At 38.5% G+C, this 21,433-nt stretch overlaps 8 protein-coding genes, 12 long non-coding RNA genes and 1 other non-coding gene across 21 annotated transcripts, besides 1 other annotated feature; 9 read left to right on the top strand and 12 right to left on the bottom strand.

The window, feature by feature from the left end:
* Positions 1-366: 366 nt before the first annotated feature.
* SPOM_SPNCRNA.7059 lies at positions 367-755 on the bottom strand. Its single transcript, NR_196400.1, has one exon. It is a non-coding gene; the product is annotated as a non-coding RNA (long non-coding RNA).
* thg1 (tRNA guanylyltransferase) lies at positions 403-1,742 on the top strand. Its single transcript, NM_001022972.3, has 4 exons — positions 403-725; positions 787-1,087; positions 1,184-1,288; positions 1,342-1,742. The coding sequence occupies exons 1-4, from the start codon at positions 490-492 to the stop codon at positions 1,483-1,485; spliced, it is 786 nt and encodes a 261-aa protein (NP_587981.1). The 5' UTR covers positions 403-489; the 3' UTR covers positions 1,486-1,742.
* Positions 1,689-4,538, bottom strand: atg1 (autophagy serine/threonine protein kinase Atg1). The gene is made up of 2 exons (NM_001022973.3): positions 4,359-4,538; positions 1,689-4,296 (listed from the first exon to the last, which is right to left on the bottom strand). The coding sequence occupies exons 1-2, from the start codon at positions 4,458-4,460 to the stop codon at positions 1,906-1,908; spliced, it is 2,493 nt and encodes an 830-aa protein (NP_587982.1). The 5' UTR covers positions 4,461-4,538; the 3' UTR covers positions 1,689-1,905.
* On the top strand, positions 3,270-3,488 carry SPOM_SPNCRNA.7060. The gene has a single exon (NR_196401.1). It is a non-coding gene; the product is annotated as a non-coding RNA (long non-coding RNA).
* Positions 3,894-5,578: a sequence feature (RNA overlapping with rRNA (SPOM_SPNCRNA.7061) was converted to a misc_feature.).
* SPOM_SPNCRNA.7062 lies at positions 4,607-5,070 on the bottom strand. Its single transcript, NR_196402.1, has one exon. It is a non-coding gene; the product is annotated as a non-coding RNA (long non-coding RNA).
* Positions 5,170-5,284, bottom strand: SPOM_SPRRNA.55. The gene has a single exon (NR_151441.1). It is a non-coding gene; the product is annotated as a 5S ribosomal RNA (ribosomal RNA).
* A 645-nt stretch (positions 5,579-6,223) lies between the features above and the next one.
* SPOM_SPNCRNA.7063 lies at positions 6,224-7,094 on the top strand. The gene has a single exon (NR_196403.1). It is a non-coding gene; the product is annotated as a non-coding RNA (long non-coding RNA).
* On the bottom strand, positions 6,261-8,296 carry sec59 (dolichol kinase Sec59). The gene is made up of 2 exons (NM_001022974.4): positions 7,840-8,296; positions 6,261-7,782 (listed from the first exon to the last, which is right to left on the bottom strand). The coding sequence occupies exons 1-2, from the start codon at positions 8,076-8,078 to the stop codon at positions 6,507-6,509; spliced, it is 1,515 nt and encodes a 504-aa protein (NP_587983.3). The 5' UTR covers positions 8,079-8,296; the 3' UTR covers positions 6,261-6,506.
* On the top strand, positions 7,674-8,169 carry SPOM_SPNCRNA.7064. Its single transcript, NR_196404.1, has one exon. It is a non-coding gene; the product is annotated as a non-coding RNA (long non-coding RNA).
* A 43-nt stretch (positions 8,297-8,339) lies between the features above and the next one.
* Positions 8,340-8,709, bottom strand: SPOM_SPNCRNA.7065. The gene has a single exon (NR_196405.1). It is a non-coding gene; the product is annotated as a non-coding RNA (long non-coding RNA).
* Positions 8,710-8,872: 163 nt separating this feature from the next.
* Positions 8,873-11,148, top strand: prp28 (U5 snRNP-associated protein Prp28). Its single transcript, NM_001022975.3, has one exon. It carries the CDS (start codon positions 9,009-9,011, stop codon positions 10,995-10,997), a length of 1,989 nt encoding a protein of 662 aa, NP_587984.1. The 5' UTR covers positions 8,873-9,008; the 3' UTR covers positions 10,998-11,148.
* Positions 8,958-9,627, bottom strand: SPOM_SPNCRNA.7066. Its single transcript, NR_196406.1, has one exon. It is a non-coding gene; the product is annotated as a non-coding RNA (long non-coding RNA).
* On the bottom strand, positions 10,664-10,919 carry SPOM_SPNCRNA.7067. The gene has a single exon (NR_196407.1). It is a non-coding gene; the product is annotated as a non-coding RNA (long non-coding RNA).
* Positions 11,077-12,272, bottom strand: pup3 (proteasome core particle subunit beta 3 Pup3). The gene has a single exon (NM_001022976.3). The coding sequence runs from the start codon at positions 12,247-12,249 to the stop codon at positions 11,635-11,637; it is 615 nt and encodes a 204-aa protein (NP_587985.1). The 5' UTR covers positions 12,250-12,272; the 3' UTR covers positions 11,077-11,634.
* SPOM_SPNCRNA.7068 lies at positions 11,377-12,986 on the top strand. The gene has a single exon (NR_196408.1). It is a non-coding gene; the product is annotated as a non-coding RNA (long non-coding RNA).
* Positions 12,987-12,993: 7 nt separating this feature from the next.
* Positions 12,994-13,980, bottom strand: SPOM_SPNCRNA.7069. Its single transcript, NR_196409.1, has one exon. It is a non-coding gene; the product is annotated as a non-coding RNA (long non-coding RNA).
* SPOM_SPCC63.13 (DNAJ (Hsp40) chaperone family protein) lies at positions 13,415-14,315 on the top strand. The gene has a single exon (NM_001022977.3). The coding sequence runs from the start codon at positions 13,422-13,424 to the stop codon at positions 14,046-14,048; it is 627 nt and encodes a 208-aa protein (NP_587986.1). The 5' UTR covers positions 13,415-13,421; the 3' UTR covers positions 14,049-14,315.
* eis1 (eisosome assembly protein Eis1) lies at positions 14,280-18,663 on the top strand. Its single transcript, NM_001022978.3, has one exon. The coding sequence runs from the start codon at positions 14,568-14,570 to the stop codon at positions 18,120-18,122; it is 3,555 nt and encodes a 1,184-aa protein (NP_587987.1). The 5' UTR covers positions 14,280-14,567; the 3' UTR covers positions 18,123-18,663.
* Positions 18,651-18,853, bottom strand: SPOM_SPNCRNA.7070. The gene has a single exon (NR_196410.1). It is a non-coding gene; the product is annotated as a non-coding RNA (long non-coding RNA).
* Positions 18,854-19,125: 272 nt separating this feature from the next.
* Positions 19,126-21,116, top strand: sfk1 (inositol lipid-mediated signaling protein Sfk1). The gene has a single exon (NM_001022979.3). The coding sequence runs from the start codon at positions 19,852-19,854 to the stop codon at positions 20,836-20,838; it is 987 nt and encodes a 328-aa protein (NP_587988.1). The 5' UTR covers positions 19,126-19,851; the 3' UTR covers positions 20,839-21,116.
* On the bottom strand, positions 20,971-21,364 carry SPOM_SPNCRNA.7071. The gene has a single exon (NR_196411.1). It is a non-coding gene; the product is annotated as a non-coding RNA (long non-coding RNA).
* Positions 21,365-21,433: the final 69 nt, after the last annotated feature.

The raw sequence follows: 21,433 nt of genomic DNA on the forward strand, positions 1-21,433 counted from the left end.
AGTAAATATGAATATAAGTTTAACTGTTATGATTAAGCAGCAGATCAAATCTGAATAAATGAATACTATACGTGTTCTCTAAGATTTCTATTGAAATGCGGAAAAGATCATCCTTAGTCAGTAGCAAGCCGATTGTGGTTGTAAACAAGACTAGCAATGCGCTGGTAAAGATATATCACCTTTCTTAATAAGCTAGCCTGTAATTTTTTTTTTTATTAAATATATAATCGCTTCTTTTCATCCACTGTTAGCATATTTCAAGTTATATAACATTATCTTAATAAAAAAAATAAATTACGAGACATGGCATTTTTTGCCATCCAATATGCTAAAAATTATAACGAACGATAATCTATCGCTAATTATGATTCAAGGTTGGTTAGGAAATTCACATTTTCAAACGAAGCATTTTCGGTGGGCTTTTTGAGGAAATTACATGGAAAAAGGTCGGGGCTACATTATATTATACATATAATTTGTTATGAAAGGATGGCCAAGTCAAGGTTTGAATATGTGAAGCAATACGAAAGATTGGATCGTTTACTACCTGAGACTTATATCGTAATACGAATTGATGGCAAAGGATTCCATAAGTTCACAAAGAAACATGATTTTGAGAAGCCAAATGATTTGAGATGTCTAAATTTAATGAATGCAGCAGCTCGCGTAGTCATGTCTGAGTTCACCGACATCGTTTTAGCTTATGGTGATAGTGATGAGTATAGGTATGCATGAAAACAGAATAATAAGCTCATGAATCGAATAAACTAACCTTTCTGCTTGAAGTTTTGTTTGGTCTAAGAGTACCGAATTGTATGAACGGCGCGAGAGTAAGCTTGTTAGCCATGTCTGCTCTTTATTTACATCTGCTTTTGTCTTCAATTGGCCTAAACATTTTGACATTCCACTACTTTCACTCCCTTCATTTGATGGACGAGCTGTACTTTATCCTAATATGAAAGTATTAAGAGATTATTTGCATTGGCGACAAGTAGACTGTCATATTAATAACCTTTACAATACTACCTTCTGGATGTTAATACTCAAAGGAGGTTTCACAAACACTCAAGCCGAGGAGTACCTAAAGGTAAGTAGCTCATTTTTTTTTATGTAAACCCTAGCGATTTATCTTCCTTTCAATAAAAACTAACCACTTTCACCTTTTGGGTGAATTACTTTACAGGGTACCGTCAGCGCAGAAAAACATGAAATTTTGTTCTCAAAATTCGGCATCAACTATAATTTTGAACCAGAGATATACAAAAAGGGCTCGATTTGGATTCGTGAGGTATGCTCGACAAACTTTGTTTAAATTAATTTTTGCTTACTTATTTAATTTAGCCTATTGATCAAGAATGGCATCAACAAGACAAAAAGTTCTCCGTAAAACAAAAGAAGAAAATGGTTTTATCTATCCTTCACGTAAGTCTGATAGACGATGACTTTTGGACTTCAAGGCCATTTCTTGAGGTATTGTTACAATAATTTCCTTTCACACATTTGTAAATTATGGGTCGTTTGAACAAAAACATTATCACTCGTTTAATTGTTTCTCTCATGCAGTCATCAGCTCTAGGCCGTATAAAACAAATCTTTGTTTTGGAAATCAAAAAAGTACTAGATTCTTGCCTTGATACGTTAAATAGCTGTTTTACTTGTTTGAAAAATTTAAGAGAAAAAAAATAATATGCACGAAATTTGAATAGAGATAAACCTCAATAAATAAGAGTTAAATATACGGGACTATCAACCCTATGTATAAAAAAAGCAAAATTAAAAACGTCTATATTAAAAAGTTATATAAATAATATGGTCATAACAACGAATTCATAACAAAATTTAGACTCAGAGCTCAGCTCATACAATATGCGAATTTGTTCAATAAAAGGGCGAAATCGTCGGTGTTCAAGCAAGATTGGGGGCAAGTGTTATTTTCGCAACACTTTCTGTTACTTTGTTGGCTACATTAGCCTGGATTTGTTTCGATTGTAAAAGTTCTTGCCTTTTCGTTATCAAAGCAATCAAATTTCTTATGGTTACTGAATTATTGGAATCGTTAGCACCGTCTGGAGTCGAAAAATTACTCTCAAGAAGTGACTCCAACAAATGTGCTGCAAGCCGGTAATTTTGTAAACAAGCCTGTGCATCATTTCCTGACAGTTCACTAGTGGCTGCATTTCTGGATAGGTCCAATGCTCTATGATAAATTAATTGAGAAGCTGACACAGGTTTGGTAGTTGGCAAAGAATGTGCGGCACTTTGAGAAATAATAATTTCACGTAAAAATTGGGATTTCTCAAGACTTTCTGAATACCTTTGACGAAACCATTCAATGGCTTGTTGGCAATCAGGAGATGCACGTTCTTCAGAGTTGGCCCAAAAAGCAGCAACACCGTCAAACGCCACTTGTAACAGCTCAATGTCTCTCTCATAAAGTACATACGATTCCTTGGCTAACATAACCAATGAAAAAGGAGTCAAAGGTCTATCCAAGAGTGTATCTCCAGGCTTCATTTCATCAGACAAAGAAGGAATAATTTGAGCAAGCTTCACTTCAGCCAGATGGTAGACAGAGTTTGATTTCATCGCTATACTTTCTAAAACATCAAGCAATCTTTTACCGGTGTCAGGTAAGGAAGGTTGGATAATGTTGACATTGTTATCCAAATTGCTTTCTTTTGTAGGAAGGGATGTGTTTCCATTATCTGTCATACCATCCACTACAACTTCATTAAGCCTAGCGTTTGCAACATTTAGTGCTCGTTCTAGAGCGCTTTTATTTCGCGCACCACCTCCAGATTGAGGTACATGTGCTGTAGCTTGCTCAAACGCACGACGTAGTTGAGTGACTGGGGTTGAAGCAATGTAGGTAGGATTAGAAGGGAAAGCATTGGGTTTCATGTAAGGGATTTGCATCCGGCTAGTATGGGGAAACGCATGATTATTTACAGGAGCGCTTTCAGGAGAGAAACTACCTTGAAAAACACCTTCGTTTGGTGAAGGCGAGTTACCATTGATTGATTGCTCGTGGGTTAGGCTTTCATTGGAAAGTTGGGTAGAAGAGATTATGGGATGATGGTCCACTACGACATAGGCGCTACTTTTGTTCGAAGTATCACTTGTCAACTTAGCAGGAGATGCCATGGGTATAGGTTGCTTAGAGGTTAATCGAGGAGGGAAAATGCTAGCAGCAGGAGCACTTTCAGGAGGAAACACGGGGGTGTATGGTAAAGTGTTTCCATCTTGTGCATAGCGATGAGGCACCCTTCGACCGGTAATTTCAGAGGGCTGAATACTAGACCCCTGAGCTTGGAAAGCTTGACGCAACAAACCGCCTGGAGGAGCAGGAGCGCCAGGATTACTTTTTGGGAAAAAATCGGTTATGTAGGCAGGACTAGAAGATGGAATGTTTATTTCCTTAACCGCATCTTGAATATCGCTACCGGTCAAAGTAGATGCGTCATCTAATGGAGTAGTGACAACAATACTGGAAAAGAAACCGTCGTAGTCGATACGATCAGCCGGATTTTGCTTCAGCAAAGCACAGATAAGGGTTTTAATGTCCGGGTGAATGAAAGCTTCTTCAGGAAACTTGATGACATCTTTAGCTTTTTGAATCCTCCTAAGAAGTTCGACATGATTTGGGGCCTTGAAGGGAGGCTTTCCAACAGCCATTTCGTATAACACAGCACCTACTGACCACAAATCGGCTTTAGCATCATATTTCTCGTAACGAAGTATTTCGGGCGCCATATACAACGGAGAGCCACATAGAGTTTCCGCCATACTAGACGTTTGAAGGTAACGTGCAAAACCAAAGTCTGCTAATTTAAGCATTGGTAGCTTGGGACTTCCCACAAACTGGGGATGCTCTTCCAGATAGGCAGCGGTGGGTGGTGGTTGTAAAAGAAGATTTTGGGGTTTGACATCTCGATGAATTAAAGAACGCGATCGTAAAAATTGGAGTGCAGAAGCAAGTTGTTGGGTAAAATGCCGAACCAACGTCTCATTCAATCCAGCCTTGTAAACTGGCGGATGATCGATGTTGATCCAGGCTAAGGAGGGAATACTGTTAAACTTTTCTCGCTTTCGAATAAAATAACTCAAATCTCCTAGGGAGCAATACTCCATGACCAGGTGAATGAACCGCCCAGCCTTAATACAGTCTATCAGTTCCACAACATGCACATGACGGATCTCTTTAAGGATTGAAATTTCACTTTCTAAATTCTCCAAAAGTTTCTTAGTAAGCTTCTTTGTCAATACGCTTTTAATAGAGATCACTCGATTCGTTTCCTGCAACACGATTAGCCACCAAATTCCATTGAAACAGACAAGCAGTTGCTTCTTTTACTTACCGTGTGCTTTCCTTTATACACAATTGCGAAAGATCCACGTCCAATTTCCGATCGAATGACATAGGGACCAATTGTTTGATTTGTACTCGTCTGTAAGTTCATACAGCTTCTGGTTCACGATAAGACAGGTGTAAGGGTTTTAGCTGCCTTTATACTCACTTTGATAGCATGGGAGTTGGCAAGGATAGCGGGTCGCCATTGATAATATAGCTGCGTAAAAGGCACTTTCCGCACTGGGCTTTAATACCTTAAAATAAATTGCGATCGTGGTGCGGCTGTAAAAGGTAACAGGAGATATGGTTTCGGGATAACAAGTTTTATGGGAGTAAGCACTATGAATAGAATGCGAGTTTATAGAGGAAATTGTATTAACTCAATGAATTATAATATTTTACACACATATACCTGCTGGTAGTGTCTAAATTCTTTGAAATTGTTCCCTTTTTGTGCAGCTGAAAAATGCCGAAAGTGGGTTAAGACGAAATAAATGTGTTAATTTTTGCCATGTCAGTTACCGATTTGAGTACGGAAAGCAAGTGTGTGTGGAATTAGAGGATAAGAACGGAAGTAGATAATACTCCAGACGAAGCGTAGATACCCGCGAAAAGGCAAATTAGTTGGAAAAGGCGATTGTCATGGATAGAGTGATCGAGGCAGATGAAAATGCAAGTGTAAATAGAGGGTAAATTTGGATAAAAAACCGGCGGCAGATGTACAACTTGTACCACTGTACCAGTTTCATGCCATATAGAAATAATATAAAAAAAAAAAGTAAACTGGATTTAAAAGACAAAAAAAAAAGAAAAGAAGGAGCCTACAGCACCCCGGATTCCCATGTTGTCTCCAACCATAGTACTAACGAGGCCCTCAGACGCTTAACTGCAGTGATCGGACGGGAACTGGTGTTTTCGCCTAGGTATGGCCGTAGACATTTGTTGTGTTAAATAATAATATTTATGGTTGAAGAAAAGAATATCATTTTTTTTATGCAGTGTGAGTTTTGGCTCAAACGCATGTATATAATACTACAAAACAGGGAATTGGGCAATGACTAGTATTCAAACATGCCCTGAGGACTTGAAGACCATAATGGAAGGTAAGAACTCTCTTGCAGAAAATTAAAAGAAAATTTCCAATCATAATATGTTGCTTTTCTCTTTATTGATATATACGAGATTGGTTGTGGAATCCAAATTTCTAAAACAGACTTTAAAGTCAACATTAGCGAAAACGCTACTGAAAACAAGCAACGTTATAAAAAATTCACCTTCTCACCATGAATAGTTTAATTTTGTATTTGCGTGATAATAAAATAAATAAATTAATTCGAGAATATAAAATAAAAAAAGTTTTGAAACTGAATATAAGTGCTTGTTGCCAATAATACTGCAATGAAGTTTGAAACAAAAAATAAAAAAAAATAAAGTAAAAATAATAAGTTAATCAAAATTTTGATTTTGTAGCAATAAATAAATTAATGAATTTTTTTTTAATCTATTATTTTCTAGGAAATTTGGAAAATTAATAAATGGAATTAAAATGCTTATGCTCCGAGTCGTACACTGTTTAATTAATTTTAAGCAAGCAAAAATAATATACTGTTCGTTTCGAAGCAACCTATTCTACTTAAAATTGTGCCACGATATCCGCTCAGATACTCGTTGTTATACATTTCTCAATAAATGAATATTTTGATCTTCCTAAATATGCGAACTGTAATAGTCAATTACCTTTAAATATATGACTGATTGAATAGCAAAACTATATATACATATATTTTGTAATATCATTTTTACCGAAATTTATAGTCCGTTTTAGTTTTATTCGTTTCATAGTCACATCTGCCATCTTTTTTTTGCTCACGTTGGTTTTTTGTAAACAGTATTCTCAGTGGATGCTGTTGTTAAGGTGATTATGATTTAATGATAGGCCTGGCAATACGTAAAATTTTTCTTTTTATTTTATTAAAGGAAATCTATTTACGTCGAATTAGTAACAAAGAGAATATGCAAAGAATTACATCTTTGGTTTATTTTTTCATATATAAGCACATATATGTATTTTTCTTTTGTTTGTCATTTGCAAAGCATCAGAGTTATGAGATATTTTACTTTGATGTTGCAAAATATTTTATGGAATTAAACATTCTTAATCCAAGGCTTGATACAATACCCACATGTACATTGGAAGTATGAGATTGTCATTCTCCGTTGAGACACCTTCCAAAATGGCCGTACATAAGGACATAAACAGCGTTTTCCAAAACGTTACTGAAGGACACACATGAAAAGCTTGCGTCAAGTGTAAAACGAGAAACACTGAGATTGAAAAGGCAAATACCCCCTCAATACTTTTATTCGTTTTTGAGATCCTATGTTTTCCGAACCTTTTCCCAATTATGCTAGCCATAGAATCTCCACACCCTAAACATAAAACACCAACCAGTAATTCAACCGACGCAACAGGACCTTTTAAAGCATTCGAAAGCCAAATAGGAATTGCACAACCAATTAAAAGATATATATGGGAAATAATCAAGGGGCCCTTGTGATCCCTGTTATCGGTATACTCCCATAAAAATTCATGGATCATTTTTCCAAATGGCTTAAGACGAAGTATGCGTATACCTTCAACAAACAGAAATATGAATAAAACTCCCGAAAAAGACAGGTGGAGAAAATGAGGATCTAAGCAACAAACCGGAAGAAATAAAAAGACAACCAAAGCATGATATGTCTTTCTACGAAAGTTCAGCACTTCATCTTCAGTGGTAAAGTATTTGCCAAGTGGATTATTACGGTTGCTTCGCAGAAGAATAAAAATAAAACAACCAAGGCAAATTATCCACCAAATAATTATTTTAATCCTCGTTAGGGAATTCCTATGCGAAAAAATTTGGTTGAACAACCATACTTCAGGTGCTTGTCCAAGTTGCCCAGCAACCCATGACCTGGACACTAAAAATACGAGCAAAGCGCTAAAGAAATAAATTAAACAAGTAGTAAAGAGTGCCGATAAATGTAATTTAGCAGCAAGCTTTAATATGCAAAGGTTTAACAAAATGAGTGTAGGTAAGGAAATGAGTAAAACTCCCGATAGCACTGAAACTACAGGAGATACTTCATACGAAAATGTAGCAAAACAAAGACCTGTAAGTCCGGTACAAATTAAAATGCCTTCAATGAAGGTAAAACTGTTTTGTGTAATTTCAAGAAAGGCAAGGATGACCGTTTCGTGAAGTTTTAAATTAACACTCGAATTACCCAGTCCATCTAAAACAATAGAGAGCCATTTCCATCTTTGTGTTAAGGACAAAAGAGCGTTGTAAAGACATACCGTGTACATCTCATGATACAAGACAGAGTTTTCTCCAAAGCCGACATAGAGGATACAAAAGGGAAACGATGATAACCACAATAACGGCCTAAATAATGAGTTAGTTGACTTAAGTTTAAAAATTTAATTGTTCGTAAAATCGTACTCATATAGCTGGATTATGCTAGACGAACCCAATAAATAAAAGCATGCAGGTAAAAAAAAGGACGCATTTGAAATTTGGAGGAACTTTTTGCCAGAGTTGCATAAGAAAGGAATGAATAAAACTGAAAATATTTCCAAAATACTTTCAAAATTCCGATGTTGATAATTCACTTCAACACATTCTTGCTCACGATCAATCTTTTCCGACGTATCATAACATTTTTTCGACATTATATACATTAAAAATCAACAAACAGTTAGCCAACAGAAATGATGTTTTTCATTAACAGAGGATTTGCTAAATAGCAACAATTGCAAAAAATCGTTAGATTGCTAAGTACTCTTATAACCAAAACATCAGATTCTCAAGTATTTTTATTAGGAAAGCGTTTTTTAAATGTTTAAGAATTAACAACCTCCAGTAATTTCAACTTTAATCGGTTTAGAGGAAAGCGTTTGTAGGAGGTGTTGATATTACCAGTAAAGTACTATATGGAGACAACTGTTACATCGAATATTACGATCAAGATTCATTTCAATAAGAAAATTGAGGATTTGTTTATATCTTGAAGATAAACTAATTTCTCTCTCTCATTAAGTACTACAATAAGTTGAGAACATTGAAATATTGAAACTGTCAGCCTAGTAGTAAAACGTTGATTTGAAAGAATGATCATAGTTTGTTTGAATGAATTTCATAAACTTGTTGAAATAAGAGTAAAAAGAATTAAATGAATTTGTAAAACAATTGGGATTTATAAAGCAATTTAATGCGCCTTTTCTAGCAGCCAAATGGGTTTCCCAGTCAATTTTTAGAACAATTTCTGTAAGTAACCAGAAATGCCTTCAAATTCACTAGAATCTATATCGTTTTTATTACAAAGAATGAACATTCTTTAATGTAAAATGAACCTTGATAAAAATGAGCCATTTATTTACATTGGATTTTTAAAACATATATTGAATTACGATGAGTTTGGCAACCACGCTATACTGCAGGTATATTTAAAACACGATTTTGTCATTTGCATAACACCAACACGTTCATTGAAGGATTGTTTAGTTTAAAGACAGGTCTATTCATTTCTTTTGTATTATTTGGGATTGATATCCTAGAAAAATAGAAGAATTGTGAGTATCGTAAAAGTCTTTTTCTTTTGAAGCGTGTTCATGACAGCGCAAGACTCTATACCTTCGCTGGAGCAGCTTGTTCAGCAAAAAAGAGTTAAGGAAGAGAAGGCGGCGAGACCAAAGTTTTTATCCAAAGCTGAAAGAGCTCGATTGGCCCTTGAAAGACGACAAAAAGAGGTTGAAGAAGCGAAAGCAAAACAGAATGACAAATTATTAGATTTAAGAAAAAGGACTTTTACCAATCATTTAGAAAATAATGAATTAGCAGATGATGAAAAAAAATCCCAGGTATCCTCTGTATCTAGCAATAACAGTGGCACAGAGAGCTCCGCAACGGACGAAGCATTCAGCATGACCATTCGTCAAAGGTACATGGGTATAAAGCCTCCTGTGGTAAAAAAAAGAAGAAGAAATGCTGATAAAAAATTTGTATTTGATTGGGACGCCACAGACGATACCATGAAGGATGCGGAAACCTCGGCATCACCTGAGGCTACAATTGCTGTATTTGGAAGGGGGAAATTAGGCGGATTTGATGACCAGTCGATTCGAAAAGCGAAAAGTAATTCTGGTTTGATTCAGCGTTTGCTTCAAGGAACGGAGCAGGATAAGGCTCGCGCACACGAGTTGATTCAGCTTCAAGAAAAACGAGCCAAAAAAATAGATTGGGACGATGTGCCATGGAGGGAAAAGCCATTGGAAGCCATGAAACCCAGAGACTGGAGAATCCTCAAGGAAGATTATAATATATCCATTAAAGGGGATGATTTACCAAATCCTTTAAGAAATTGGGAAGAAGCAGGCTTACCAAGTGAGATGCTTAAAGTTTTGAAGAAAGTTAACTATAAAGAACCAAGTTCTATTCAAAGGGCAGCCATACCTGTTTTACTACAGCGTAAAGATTTAATTGGAATTGCCGAAACTGGTAGTGGTAAGACTGCCGCCTTTATAATCCCTCTCATAATTGCCATATCAAAATTGCCCCCATTAACCGAATCAAACATGCATCTTGGCCCATATGCTGTAGTTTTAGCACCAACACGTGAATTGGCCCAGCAAATTCAAGTGGAAGGCAACAAGTTTGCGGAACCTTTGGGTTTCCGGTGTGTTTCTGTCGTTGGTGGTCATGCTTTTGAAGAGCAATCATTTCAAATGAGTCAAGGTGCTCATATAGTTGTAGCTACTCCTGGTCGTCTTCTTGATTGTCTTGAAAGACGGCTATTTGTTCTCAGCCAATGCACTTATGTTGTAATGGACGAGGCGGATAGGATGCTTGACATGGGATTTGAAGATGATGTTAATAAAATTTTGTCATCACTCCCTTCCTCAAATGCTTCTGAAAAGGATGGGTCAATTCTTGCTACTGCAAATTCCTCTTCGTCAAGACGTCAAACCATTATGTTCAGTGCGACCTTACCCCCACGTGTTGCTAATTTGGCAAAGAGCTATTTAATTGAACCAGTGATGTTAACTATTGGAAACATTGGCCAGGCAGTTGACCGCGTTGAACAGCGTGTTGAGATGATATCTGACGATAGCAAAAAATGGAGAAGAGTTGAGGAGATTTTGGAATCTAATCGATTTTCACCTCCTATTATCATATTTGTAAATCTCAAGCGTAATATCGAGGCTATTGCGAAGCAATTAAATGCCATTGGTTGGCATGCTGTTACTCTTCATGGCAGTAAAAGTCAAGAACAGAGAGAGCGAGCTATCGAACAGTTAAGGAATAAGACGGCTGATATTCTTGTTGCAACTGACATTGCAGGTCGTGGTATTGATATACCTAATGTCTCTTTGGTATTGAATTACAACATGGCTAAAAGCATTGAAGACTATACCCATAGAATTGGTCGTACAGGTCGTGCAGGAAAATCTGGTACAGCAATAACGTTTTTGGGACCAGAGGATACTGATGTATATTATGATTTACGCGTGTTATTAAGCCGAAGCGCGAAAGCACATATTCCTGATGAATTACGGAATCATGAAGCAGCATTTGTTAGACATGCAGCAATCACCCAGTAAATATTGTCTTTGGAGCATAACATTGAATGGGCACTTTATAATGGCCTTTTTGTACGTTACACTATGCTGAAATATGATTTAGTGATTTATTATAAAGTTTTCTTGTATATAAACAGTTTCTAATTTAATGACTTCAACAATTGAAAAAGTTAGTTTATTTCTTAAATCCTTGTAAGTGTGCTTACAGCAAGCAATCCTTAGTCTTAGTCTACTGCATGTACGAAAATTATTTACAAGCATCTATGCATTGTGTGTATTTAATGGATAAAATTTCGCACTAATAAAACGTACAGAAGAAAGTACACCCTGCTTGTATACGATAAGAGTTTTACTTGTACAATAACCATTTAGGAAAATTTTGATTATTGAAAATGCTCACAAGCTAAAAGAAAGGATGACAGTTCAAGCTCGGATATCCACAAAGGCTGAGCAAAAAAAGGCGAGTATAATCGTTATCATATTGCTACGAACAACTTCATTGAAGTTTCCATTCCGAAGGGATTGTCAGAAACTGGTCTAAATCATGCCTCATGAAAAAATGTATCCTAATTTAATTTTTTAAAATTTCGTAGCAAGACTTACATTAAAATGATGAAAGAATCTAGATGAAAACGAAAGATCGTAATCGTGAAAGTGCTTAATCTTGGCGACCCTTAACAAGTCGTTTGATACATTTGTCTGCGGTGATAACATAAACGACACAGCCCCATCCACTAATACAATCACGATCTTGGGCGTTAAGTAAAGCTTGGGAGATAGTCTCAAAGAGATCGTCAGGCTCTAAATTGGGCTCGTATACAGACTCACACATACCATAAAGTTGTTCTGTAGCGGTTCCAGAAACGATGAAATCCTCTGCAAAATCGATGCATCCAATGGAATCGAATCCACAGATAAACGGGGTATTGTCATTAGATACACCAGCAACTACTGGGAATGAGAAATAGGGACCAAATCTTTTTTCGTAAAGGGTGGAAGAAACCAAATTAGCAAATGTCTTGGGTTGAATTTGACGCTCTTCGCGGAATTTGTAAAGGTTCACTTTGTACCGAAATAACTCATAAAGCGTCTGAACATCCGTAGCAAGACCCGTCAGTCCCAAATACGTTTTGTCACCCATCGCAAACACCTTAGGAAAGTTGTTGGTCAAAGAAATTGACTGAACACCCAACCGCAAGTCCGATGCAATAGCCACGCAGTTTTTACCTGCCATGGCTACGCATGAACCACCATTATATTCCATAATACTCATTTTGTAGGATTCACTGTTTGTATGAGGAAAGGTTCTTGCTGACAAAAGAAGCACACGAATAACCACAGATGATATGTTATCGCGAGCGCACAATAACCAAATACCGTATTGGATAGGATGCGATAGTTTGATTTACCGTATGTTTAGCGATGCAAGGAGTATATCGTATTACTAGAGCCCTTCCTTTAAAAAATCACTATTGACTTTTTACGATATCCATAATAAAGAGGTATAAGAAGTGAAAATGATAGATCGTAAAGTTCACAATAAAAAGGTGTTCAGAGGTATCACTTAGACTATTGAATAATATTTAATGAGAGAAGAATAAGTCTCCCTGAAATAGCTTCCTCTAACGAGAATGTTGGAATGGCACTAGTGCTGCTACGCTTTGGCTGTGCCATACTGCCACGTCGTAGTCTGTGCATTACCGAGCGATCACATTTTAAAGGAATATCAAGCGAACTTCAATCTAACTACTTTGGCACCACCAGCGTAGCAAATATCTTCAACAACCATTTCATCAGTCTCTGCGATCTAGCAACAGCAAGATAGCTTGAGAAGGAATAACGGCGCACATGCTCGACATACCCTTGTAAAAACTCAATAAACCGATCATTTCATTTTATCAGTGTACATTAAACTGCGTTAGCTGCGCTTTAGAAGAAAGTAGTCTAAGAGAATTAAAAGTAAATAATGCCATATAGCTAACTCGATGAAGGATTGTTAGGACTGTAATCATACAACCATACAAATGCAAGAAATATCGCTATAGCGGGAAAGACAAAAATTGGGTTAAAAAAGGTATTTTTAACCGTTCTTTTGTTGTTTATTCAAAGTCATCTTTATCAAGGACTCTAAATCCAAAAGATATAAATAAACATCCGGAAGTGAAAAATTTGACTTGAGCTTCCTTTCAATCCTATTTGCCAAAGAAATTCCCATACTTTGTCTTCTTTCTATCCAACACTCCGATAAGATATCGCACATAACATCGCTAATTAGCATAACACAAATTAACCTATCGGTATCTATATAACGTGGTATAACCCGTCCCTATGCGATATACCACGTTTATTAAGTTCGTTATTCAGCACACCGAATTTTGCACCACTGCGATATTTGAGAGGCTCATATTGCTGAAATCGTGTGGTATACGTATTCCTCCAACTACCATGTTCAAAGACTACTATGCCATTCTCAACATCACCCCCAAAGCCAGTGCTGAGGAGATAAAATATGCGTATAAAAAGGCTGCTCTGGAGACGCACCCTGATAGAGTATCGCCCAGTGCTCGTGCTCGAGCCACTGAACAATTTCAGCTGGTGAACGAAGCATACTACGTCTTAAGTGACAATTCTCGACGAGCTCAGTACGATCGTGAAAGTGCCTCTTCCTCTGCTAAACCAAGACAATCGTTTTTTTCCCGCACAAACCCTCAACCCCAAAGTCAGAGTCAACAAGGAGGGCCAAGTTTTGGATTTCGCCAATCCTTTTCCGATTCGCAATTCGAGCAGGTGTTCAACGAAATGATGAATGAGACATCGACCAGAGGCATTGCCAATGCCTTTTGGACCATCGTAGGTACGTTAGCTGGTGCGGCGTTGGGATTTATCACGTTTGATGTGCCTGGTGTTCTTGTAGGCTCGGCTGCCGGTGCTAAACTTGGGCGAATTCGTGACACCCATGGAAAAAGCGCTTACAGCGTCTTTCAAGACATGCCTGCAGTAGAAAAAGCTCGCATATTAACCCAATTCCTCTCCCATCTCCTTAATTCTTCCAAGCAGTTCACCTCCTCCTAAACGCGTCTTTTTGTTTACGTGTCGCAAAATTTATTAAATCAGTTACGCGTCGCGCTTTCCAGCACTGTCCACATTTGGTCCAATCAGTCGCAGCCCGTCCCTTTCTCCCATGCATTTTCGGCTCGTCCATCAGAGCGAGTTCGTTGATGTCATGTGATGTCATGTTTTGCAATGATGATGTAACTACTTTTCTTAGTTTCTCATAATGAAAATCGCTCCTTCTTTTTACCTAACTCAGTCTTAATTTCTTGAAATATTGAAGTTTGACGAGTTTTCAAGCTTCTGTCGTTTTTCATATTATTTTAGGGACGAACAACTTTCATTGTTGCTCGACAAGATCCATCTGTCGCCTTGGCTGGTGTCTCGTAGAAAATTTACCTTTCCCGGGTTTATTGGGCTGAAACGCCGACGGATTTGATCTGTTTTCCAAAAATCTTTTTTTGTTTATTTGTTTTACTCTAAAAATAATAGAGGATTGAAAGATACATAGGCATCACAGTACTCTAATATTATTTTGAAATGAGTACTCTTGGGAACTCTACTGTTAAACCCACGAACGCGGAATTTCCCGGCCTCCATGCTATGGAGCGCTACAAACCCGCCACGTCGGAAAGCCTCTATGTGAAGGGACATTACGGTCCCCATCCTCATAAAGAACATCCTGCCGCTTATGTTGCTGCAAAAACTGGTTTTAACGCCACTTCGAGAAGACAATCGGTGCGTGAGCATCACTCCTCTCATGAGGGTTCTGCTCAACTTAACCCCGATCGTATTTTGTATATGTCTGCTGGTGCGGTTACCGCCGCTGTCCCTAATAAGGAGCACACTGATAACGTTACAACTTCTCAAACGATCCGCTATGAAACTTCCTCTCAACCTTCGCAAGAGGTTTATCATCCTCACGCTGGAAAGGCTGCTCAATCTGCCCATGTCATGAATAGTACAGAATCACGCCCTTCCAGTGCTCACGTTTCCTCATCCTATACGCAAAAGCCCTTTGCCTTTCCCTTGGGCCCTGTATTTGCTACCTCTTCCCAAGCAGCTGCCTCGGAAACCGCCCTTCCTTCGGGTTATGAACCCGATGAAGCCCGGTTCATTGGTGCTTCTCAGTTAGCCAAACTGTCTGCCTCACATGCTCATCAGACTCCTGCTCAAACTGTGGATGACGATGTACCTCTTCCAACTCGTATGGCTGCAACTGAGCTTGTCGGTCATATTCCTTTACGTGCAGCCAATTATGCGAATGAGTACTCACAGGATGTCCCTGCCTCTACACATAGGGCTGCTAGCGAGTTGGTTCACGGTGTCCCCATGCGGGCTTCCGGTATCAATGATCCCAAGCATGATCTCGATGCTGCTACTCGCCATAATATTAACTCTGTGGCTGCTGCGTCCTATGTTGCTGCTCGTTCCCGTGTAATAGAGGAAGAAGAAGAACCTCCTAATGAGGTGAAAGAGCGTATGGACTATGAAGCGGACGCACAAAGGCGTATCCGTAAAATGAACGTCTTTGGCTCTGCTGGTGCTGCTTTACGGGAAAGAACCCAGCAAGATTTAATGGCAAATGAGCAAGAGCATAGTGGTGAATTTGCCGGGTTTTCTCGAAACCTTACTAATACGGCCGCGGCTCCCACCACTTATGAATACAAGAGACCTACTTCGTCGTATACCGCTAAAGATGCCACTTCGAAAGTCTACAGATCTAACACTTACAAGCCTAAATCATCTGTGAATGGTTCGGTCTACCGGTCCAAGTCTGTTAAGTCAACAACTAGTCATAACAAGGTACCTGAGCGTAACTCGGTTCCTGCTTATAATGAAAAACTTATGCATTCTAGTGCTGCAAATGCCGCTATTCTTTCACATAAAAATTATAGCCCTCCTGTTCAACCTACTCGGGATGACGAGGTCTCGCAGGAGGATGCACGAGTAAAGGAGATTGTACGTGGAATGAAGCTTCCCTTAACATCATCTTCCTTGAGCGCAGCAGCGTATCGGCCGATGGAAAAGCAAGATCCAGCGACTGTTGAAAGGCACCACATCCAAGCTGAAGCTACGCAGCGCGTAAGAGATATGAAGCTTGATTTGACCAAACTTGAATCCAAAACGAATGATGAAATTCGATCCTATCGTCCTCGTAACGTAGTGATAAAGCCGTACGCCGCTGCTACACCTCCAAAGAATATTCCTTCCACATACAGGGCTCCTCAGGCACCTTCTGTCTTAAGTCCAGTAGTCACTGCCTCCGAGGGTGACTTTGAGTTAGATGGAATTACTCCTGAGAGACAGCAGACTATGACTCGATCCACCTATCAAGAAAGCTCCCAGAGGCCTTTCCATGAGGATCCTTTCCGTACTCACCCTGGCCTCTTGCAAGCTGTTGCACGCAATCATAGGAATTCTTTAGCGAACATTGATGAAAGGATAATGCGTCAAAATCAAGCAGCTACTGCCAATACCAATACTGTATCTGAGACGGATATTGAGGCTCTTGAGCGTAGACTATCGAAGGCCTATCGTATGGAAGCCCAAGAGGAGGCATATGCTATTAACATTGGGGGTGGTCGAGTCATTTCACCTGAAGAGCTGGAAGAGATCGCTAGACGTAATGTTGATCCTATGGTTTCCGAGCTCAGTGAGCGTGCAGCTCAAGAACGTGAAAGAAAGGAGCAAGCTAAGGAAGCAAAGAGATTGAAGAAGCTTGCTAAGGAAGAAAAGCGTCTGAAAAAGAAAGAAGAAAAAGCGCGAAAGGCAGAAGAGAAGCGGTTACAAAAGGAGCGTGCTAAGTACGCTAAACAGATGTCTCGCGAATCTGCCCATGCCGATCAAGCTATTGCGAATACTGGTCCGGTAGCACCGCCATATTTCGAGCACGAGACAGAACCTTCTCATTACGAAGAGGAAGAGGAGGAGGAACCTGAAGAGCGTAGAGAGGAATCATCTCATTTCAGCGAATCTTCCGGTAATAACGAGTTTGAAGAAACTGAGCAAGAGTATACCCATGGCTATGGCAATGATGTACTAGTGCAACGTACGGATGTTGTGAATAACTTTGGAGAATCTAGCCATGCCCATGATAATGCTGTGAATGAAAAGCGTGATCTTGGAAGAAATGGTTTTGGAGATGTTGATGAACAAGATGCTACTGAAGTCTATAGGCACAGTATCGAGCGTATTGTTCCCGGCGATTATCTTCATGACGAGAAAACCAGAGATACTCTTACCAGAGAATCGCCTGCCTTCCGTAGCGAAGAAGCAGTTGTTGAGGTTGCAGACGAAGATCATCCTCATGCTTCGGAAGCTGAACGAGCTCACTCGTATAGCAATCGCAAGCAGGCCTCTTCGGAATCGTCTCCTGAATCACAGTCAACCCATTATAATGATTATGAAGGTACTGAGGACAATATCGTTCGACAGACTACCACTGTGGATGAAGATGGTCATCAAGAGCAAACGACATCGACAACCAAGGTTGCACATCCAATTCCTGTTTCCAATGGACTCAGTTCTCCACCTCGAGAGCGTCTGGACGATAATGCTAAAGAGATTTTAAGTAGATCATCACCAAAGTCACCCGTTGCCTGGTTTAAGCGCAAATTTAAAAACCGCAAAGACAAGGCTGCCGTGAAGCGCATGTTAGAGGAAGATTCTTCAAAACAGCTGTCTTCTGGTCGTGATGTGGTTGCTCCAACGTCTGTTAATCATGATGTTTCTCATGTTGGTGAATCTACGAAACCAGCTGTTAATAACTCTACGAAACCCGTAGCGGTTACATCTAAAAATGGACATAGCCGTAATGGTTCGCATGCTGCCCATTCGAATAATGTCATTGGTACTCAACCCCATGTAAATGTCTCAGCTGTTCCCAACACCGGCAACCTTAAAGACGCTTTAGAGGGATCAGCGGTGTCAAAGACTGATGACGTTGATAATGTGGTATCTGGTCACTCTAATGTTAACGGTGTTAGTAAATCGAGACCAAACATTGTTGAAAGGTCTGAAGATTATGTGATCAGCCATCTTCCGGAGCAGAGTAGAGCGCCAATTGGTGCCGCTTTCCAAGAAGACTTGTAAAGATGATCGGTGATTGGGACATTAGTTGAATTTCTATAAAAGGTATATATGATGTGAATTTGTGTATTGTCAACATGAGATTTTCAAAGAGTCAACTTGGGTCTGTTTTAATTCCTGAATCAGCTAATTTACACCCTTTCTTTGATTTGATGAAGCCATTGAGGATAATAACACAACCTTTATAAACCTTGAGGGTGAGAATTGACCTGATTATGGATCCATCTAAAATACTTAACATGTTGTTATTATTTATTGAGCAATCCTGTCTTTTGTGCAACAAAGTTCCTGTTATTACAAATGCTATTGGATTATAAATTGTTTTACTTTGTTGCTTGATAATAATGCTAATTATAGGACGTTAGGATTTGCTCAAAAGTATTATTGGTTTATGTTTAGCATGAACTAAATTATAAAAGTATATGTCGTTGGTACGTGGCTTGCTGACTGCACATACTTTGGCATGGCTGCTATATAGGCTAAATGTTTATTTTACATTATGGATTTGTACTTACTATTGAATTGAAAGTGAATTATTATATTTATGCCAGTTGCTTGTATATATGTAAGAGTCTAGCGTTCTTGACGAACAAGGCAGTAATAGAGCTTTGTAGTCAAAAGAATTATCCATTCAAATTGATGTAACGAGGAGAGTGAAGTTTGCAGTTGAACTAGTTATATCCCATCAAAGTACTCAGATGTACAGTTTATGTATTTTACTCTCTCTATATATAATATATGATTGAATGCAAGAGAGTACTTTATAAACAGCATTCTTCCATGTAATTATTACGAAATGCACCGTTATATGGCGTACTACGATAAATATCGAAGGATTACGCTATCTTTTATTAGTCATCACCGAGGAGTTAAGTTTGCAATTGTAGATGGCGCAGTGCAGCAAATGCGTAATACGATGTTTGTTGACAAAATCATTCTTACCGCATCAATGGTGTGATGTAACTTCTACAGCATTTTGGTGTAGAGTTTTACATATAAGTAGTTTATCCCTTTACCTATCCTACTTTAAATACCTTTTATTCACCAAACCCCAAGGTAGCCGCAAGACAGCATTTGGGATAAAAAGTGAATTATCTACTCCCAGTAATATCAGAAAATTTCTGGCTTGTATTTATTCGGCTACACAGTGAACATATTGAATAACTCTGTAAACCAACAGGTTCACTTGAAAAAAAGACGCTTTTAAAGTGATCCATAGTTATCTTTTGTTTCTCGCATAACCAGTGCATATTCGCAAGGTTGGTGGATTTGTATAGTTGCGGAGAGCGCAAAACAGTTGCATTCCAAAAATTTTCAAATACCTCGAGTGTGTCTGCTCCAAATAACACTATATCTTAATATTTTCTTGGATAGTGTACACTCAGTTGTTTATTTGAACGATTAAACGGATTTGAGGCTTTGGTCGAAATTAAAAAACTTAATCTTTCCCTTTAGCATTGTTCGGTCTTAAACTTATTTTGAACATAATAGATGCAAGCAGATCAAGACAAGTTGCATTGAAATAATTTGTATTTATCTTATATATTTTTCTTTTCTTTTATATCAAATCACCATATTGATTAAATAATTTCTTTATTTTACTTTTTTTTTTATATTTTTTAAAATATATTCATTGACTGAATATCATTGATTTCTAAAGATTTCCTATTTATTATTTTTATTATTTGATACTTTATCTTTGCGTTAAAAACCAGATCTTTTGGACCCTAAGATGGATAACGATTATACTACTTCTACTACCACTTCCAGAAGACCCAGATTCTGGGGGTTCTTCTTCATACTTTTCCCGCTCGTCAGCTTTTTAATGTGGACAATTGGACTGATTGTCTTGTTGGGTCTGTGGAGCACCCAGGATAAATGGCATACTCCCAGTGAACCTGATCCCGTATATCTTAGTGATATGGGTGCTTACACCAAGGGATTTTTCATACCCATGTGTGTTATCACGGGTGTGTTTTACTTTTTGACGTTTATAATGATTCGTCTTGCTCGACAATGGGGCTGGATATACCCAACGGGTAGAAAAGTTGAAACGTATTTAGGATGGTTTGCGGCACTAACAGGTGCTGCTGCTGCCTCATGTCTGATTTCCCTATCCATTCGTGATGATGTGCACCACGATAATGTTCATTGGAAATTTACAGCAGCGTTTGTTGTCTTGGCATTTGTTTCCGCCGCTAGCAACATTTTTGAATGGCTATCAGCCACTCGCTACTATCCACAGAGCAGCCTTTTAAGGGTTTCATTTATATTCAAGTTTGTCATTATTGTCGTAGGTATCATTTGCGCCATTGCATTCGGTGGTCTTCATCACAATTACCGTGGTCGTTCAGCACGCTTTGAATGGGTTGTGTGTTTTTTATGGTCCATTTACATTTGCTTATTATGTCTTGACCTTGCACCCGCTTTATTTTACGATTCATTAGCCAGTGCCCCCGATCTCGAAAAGGGTGCGTATGCTACATCGGTTCCCGAATCCTATGTGGCTCCCATGGAGCCTCCTGCTGCTGTATTACCGGATGGGGAGGAACGCTATGCTACTCCAGACTTGGTCCCTGATACCACTGCTCAGTATCCGTATGCCAGTGCCACTGAACCCGGTGTGTCAAATATTCCTGAAACCAGACCTGAGCGACCAGTCGTTTACAACATGGACGTATCACAAACGACAACGACTACGAGACCTGTTTTGGCATAGTTACCGGTCCACCTGGCTTGATGAACCTAACAATGGGAAACCCGAAGTATATATATTTTCGAGTTTTATGTACATATACGAACATTTACCCGCCATATATTATAATTTCCGCTAATGTATATTTCATTTGTTTAACGTTATCTAAAAATTTATAATTAAGTTAATCGGATTTGAAGAATTCTGCTTTGGTTGTGTCCATCACACATCCCTTTGGGACCATCCTCAATAAAGCTACGAAAAAAGTGTTCCGTCCTTAAAAAAATTTACTTCTTTCCATTAAAACGAAAAAAGCCTATTTCGTTTCTTTCAATGTTTTCCTTTTAGGAAGGCAAGTATCTGTTTTTCACATATTTTTTTTGCTTCTTTTCTTTGTTGGTTTCTCCAAGATTTAGTCCCCAATTGGAAGTTACGTTAATCAGTTTATAGTCCTTCTTCCTTATTAGAACTAAATAGTTTACAAAATAATTCGCAATGAATCTCCGGGGGTTTTTTCTTTAACTTACCTACTCTTTTACCAACGTAAGTAAAAATTGGTGTAGCAGTTTTAGCATTCTTGTTTTCTATTATGTTATTCCGTTTACTAGCTTGCGAGGAG

This window comes from Schizosaccharomyces pombe (genome assembly GCF_000002945.2).
Source record: "Schizosaccharomyces pombe strain 972h- genome assembly, chromosome: III".
Taxonomy (NCBI): Eukaryota; Fungi; Ascomycota; class Schizosaccharomycetes; order Schizosaccharomycetales; family Schizosaccharomycetaceae; genus Schizosaccharomyces; species Schizosaccharomyces pombe.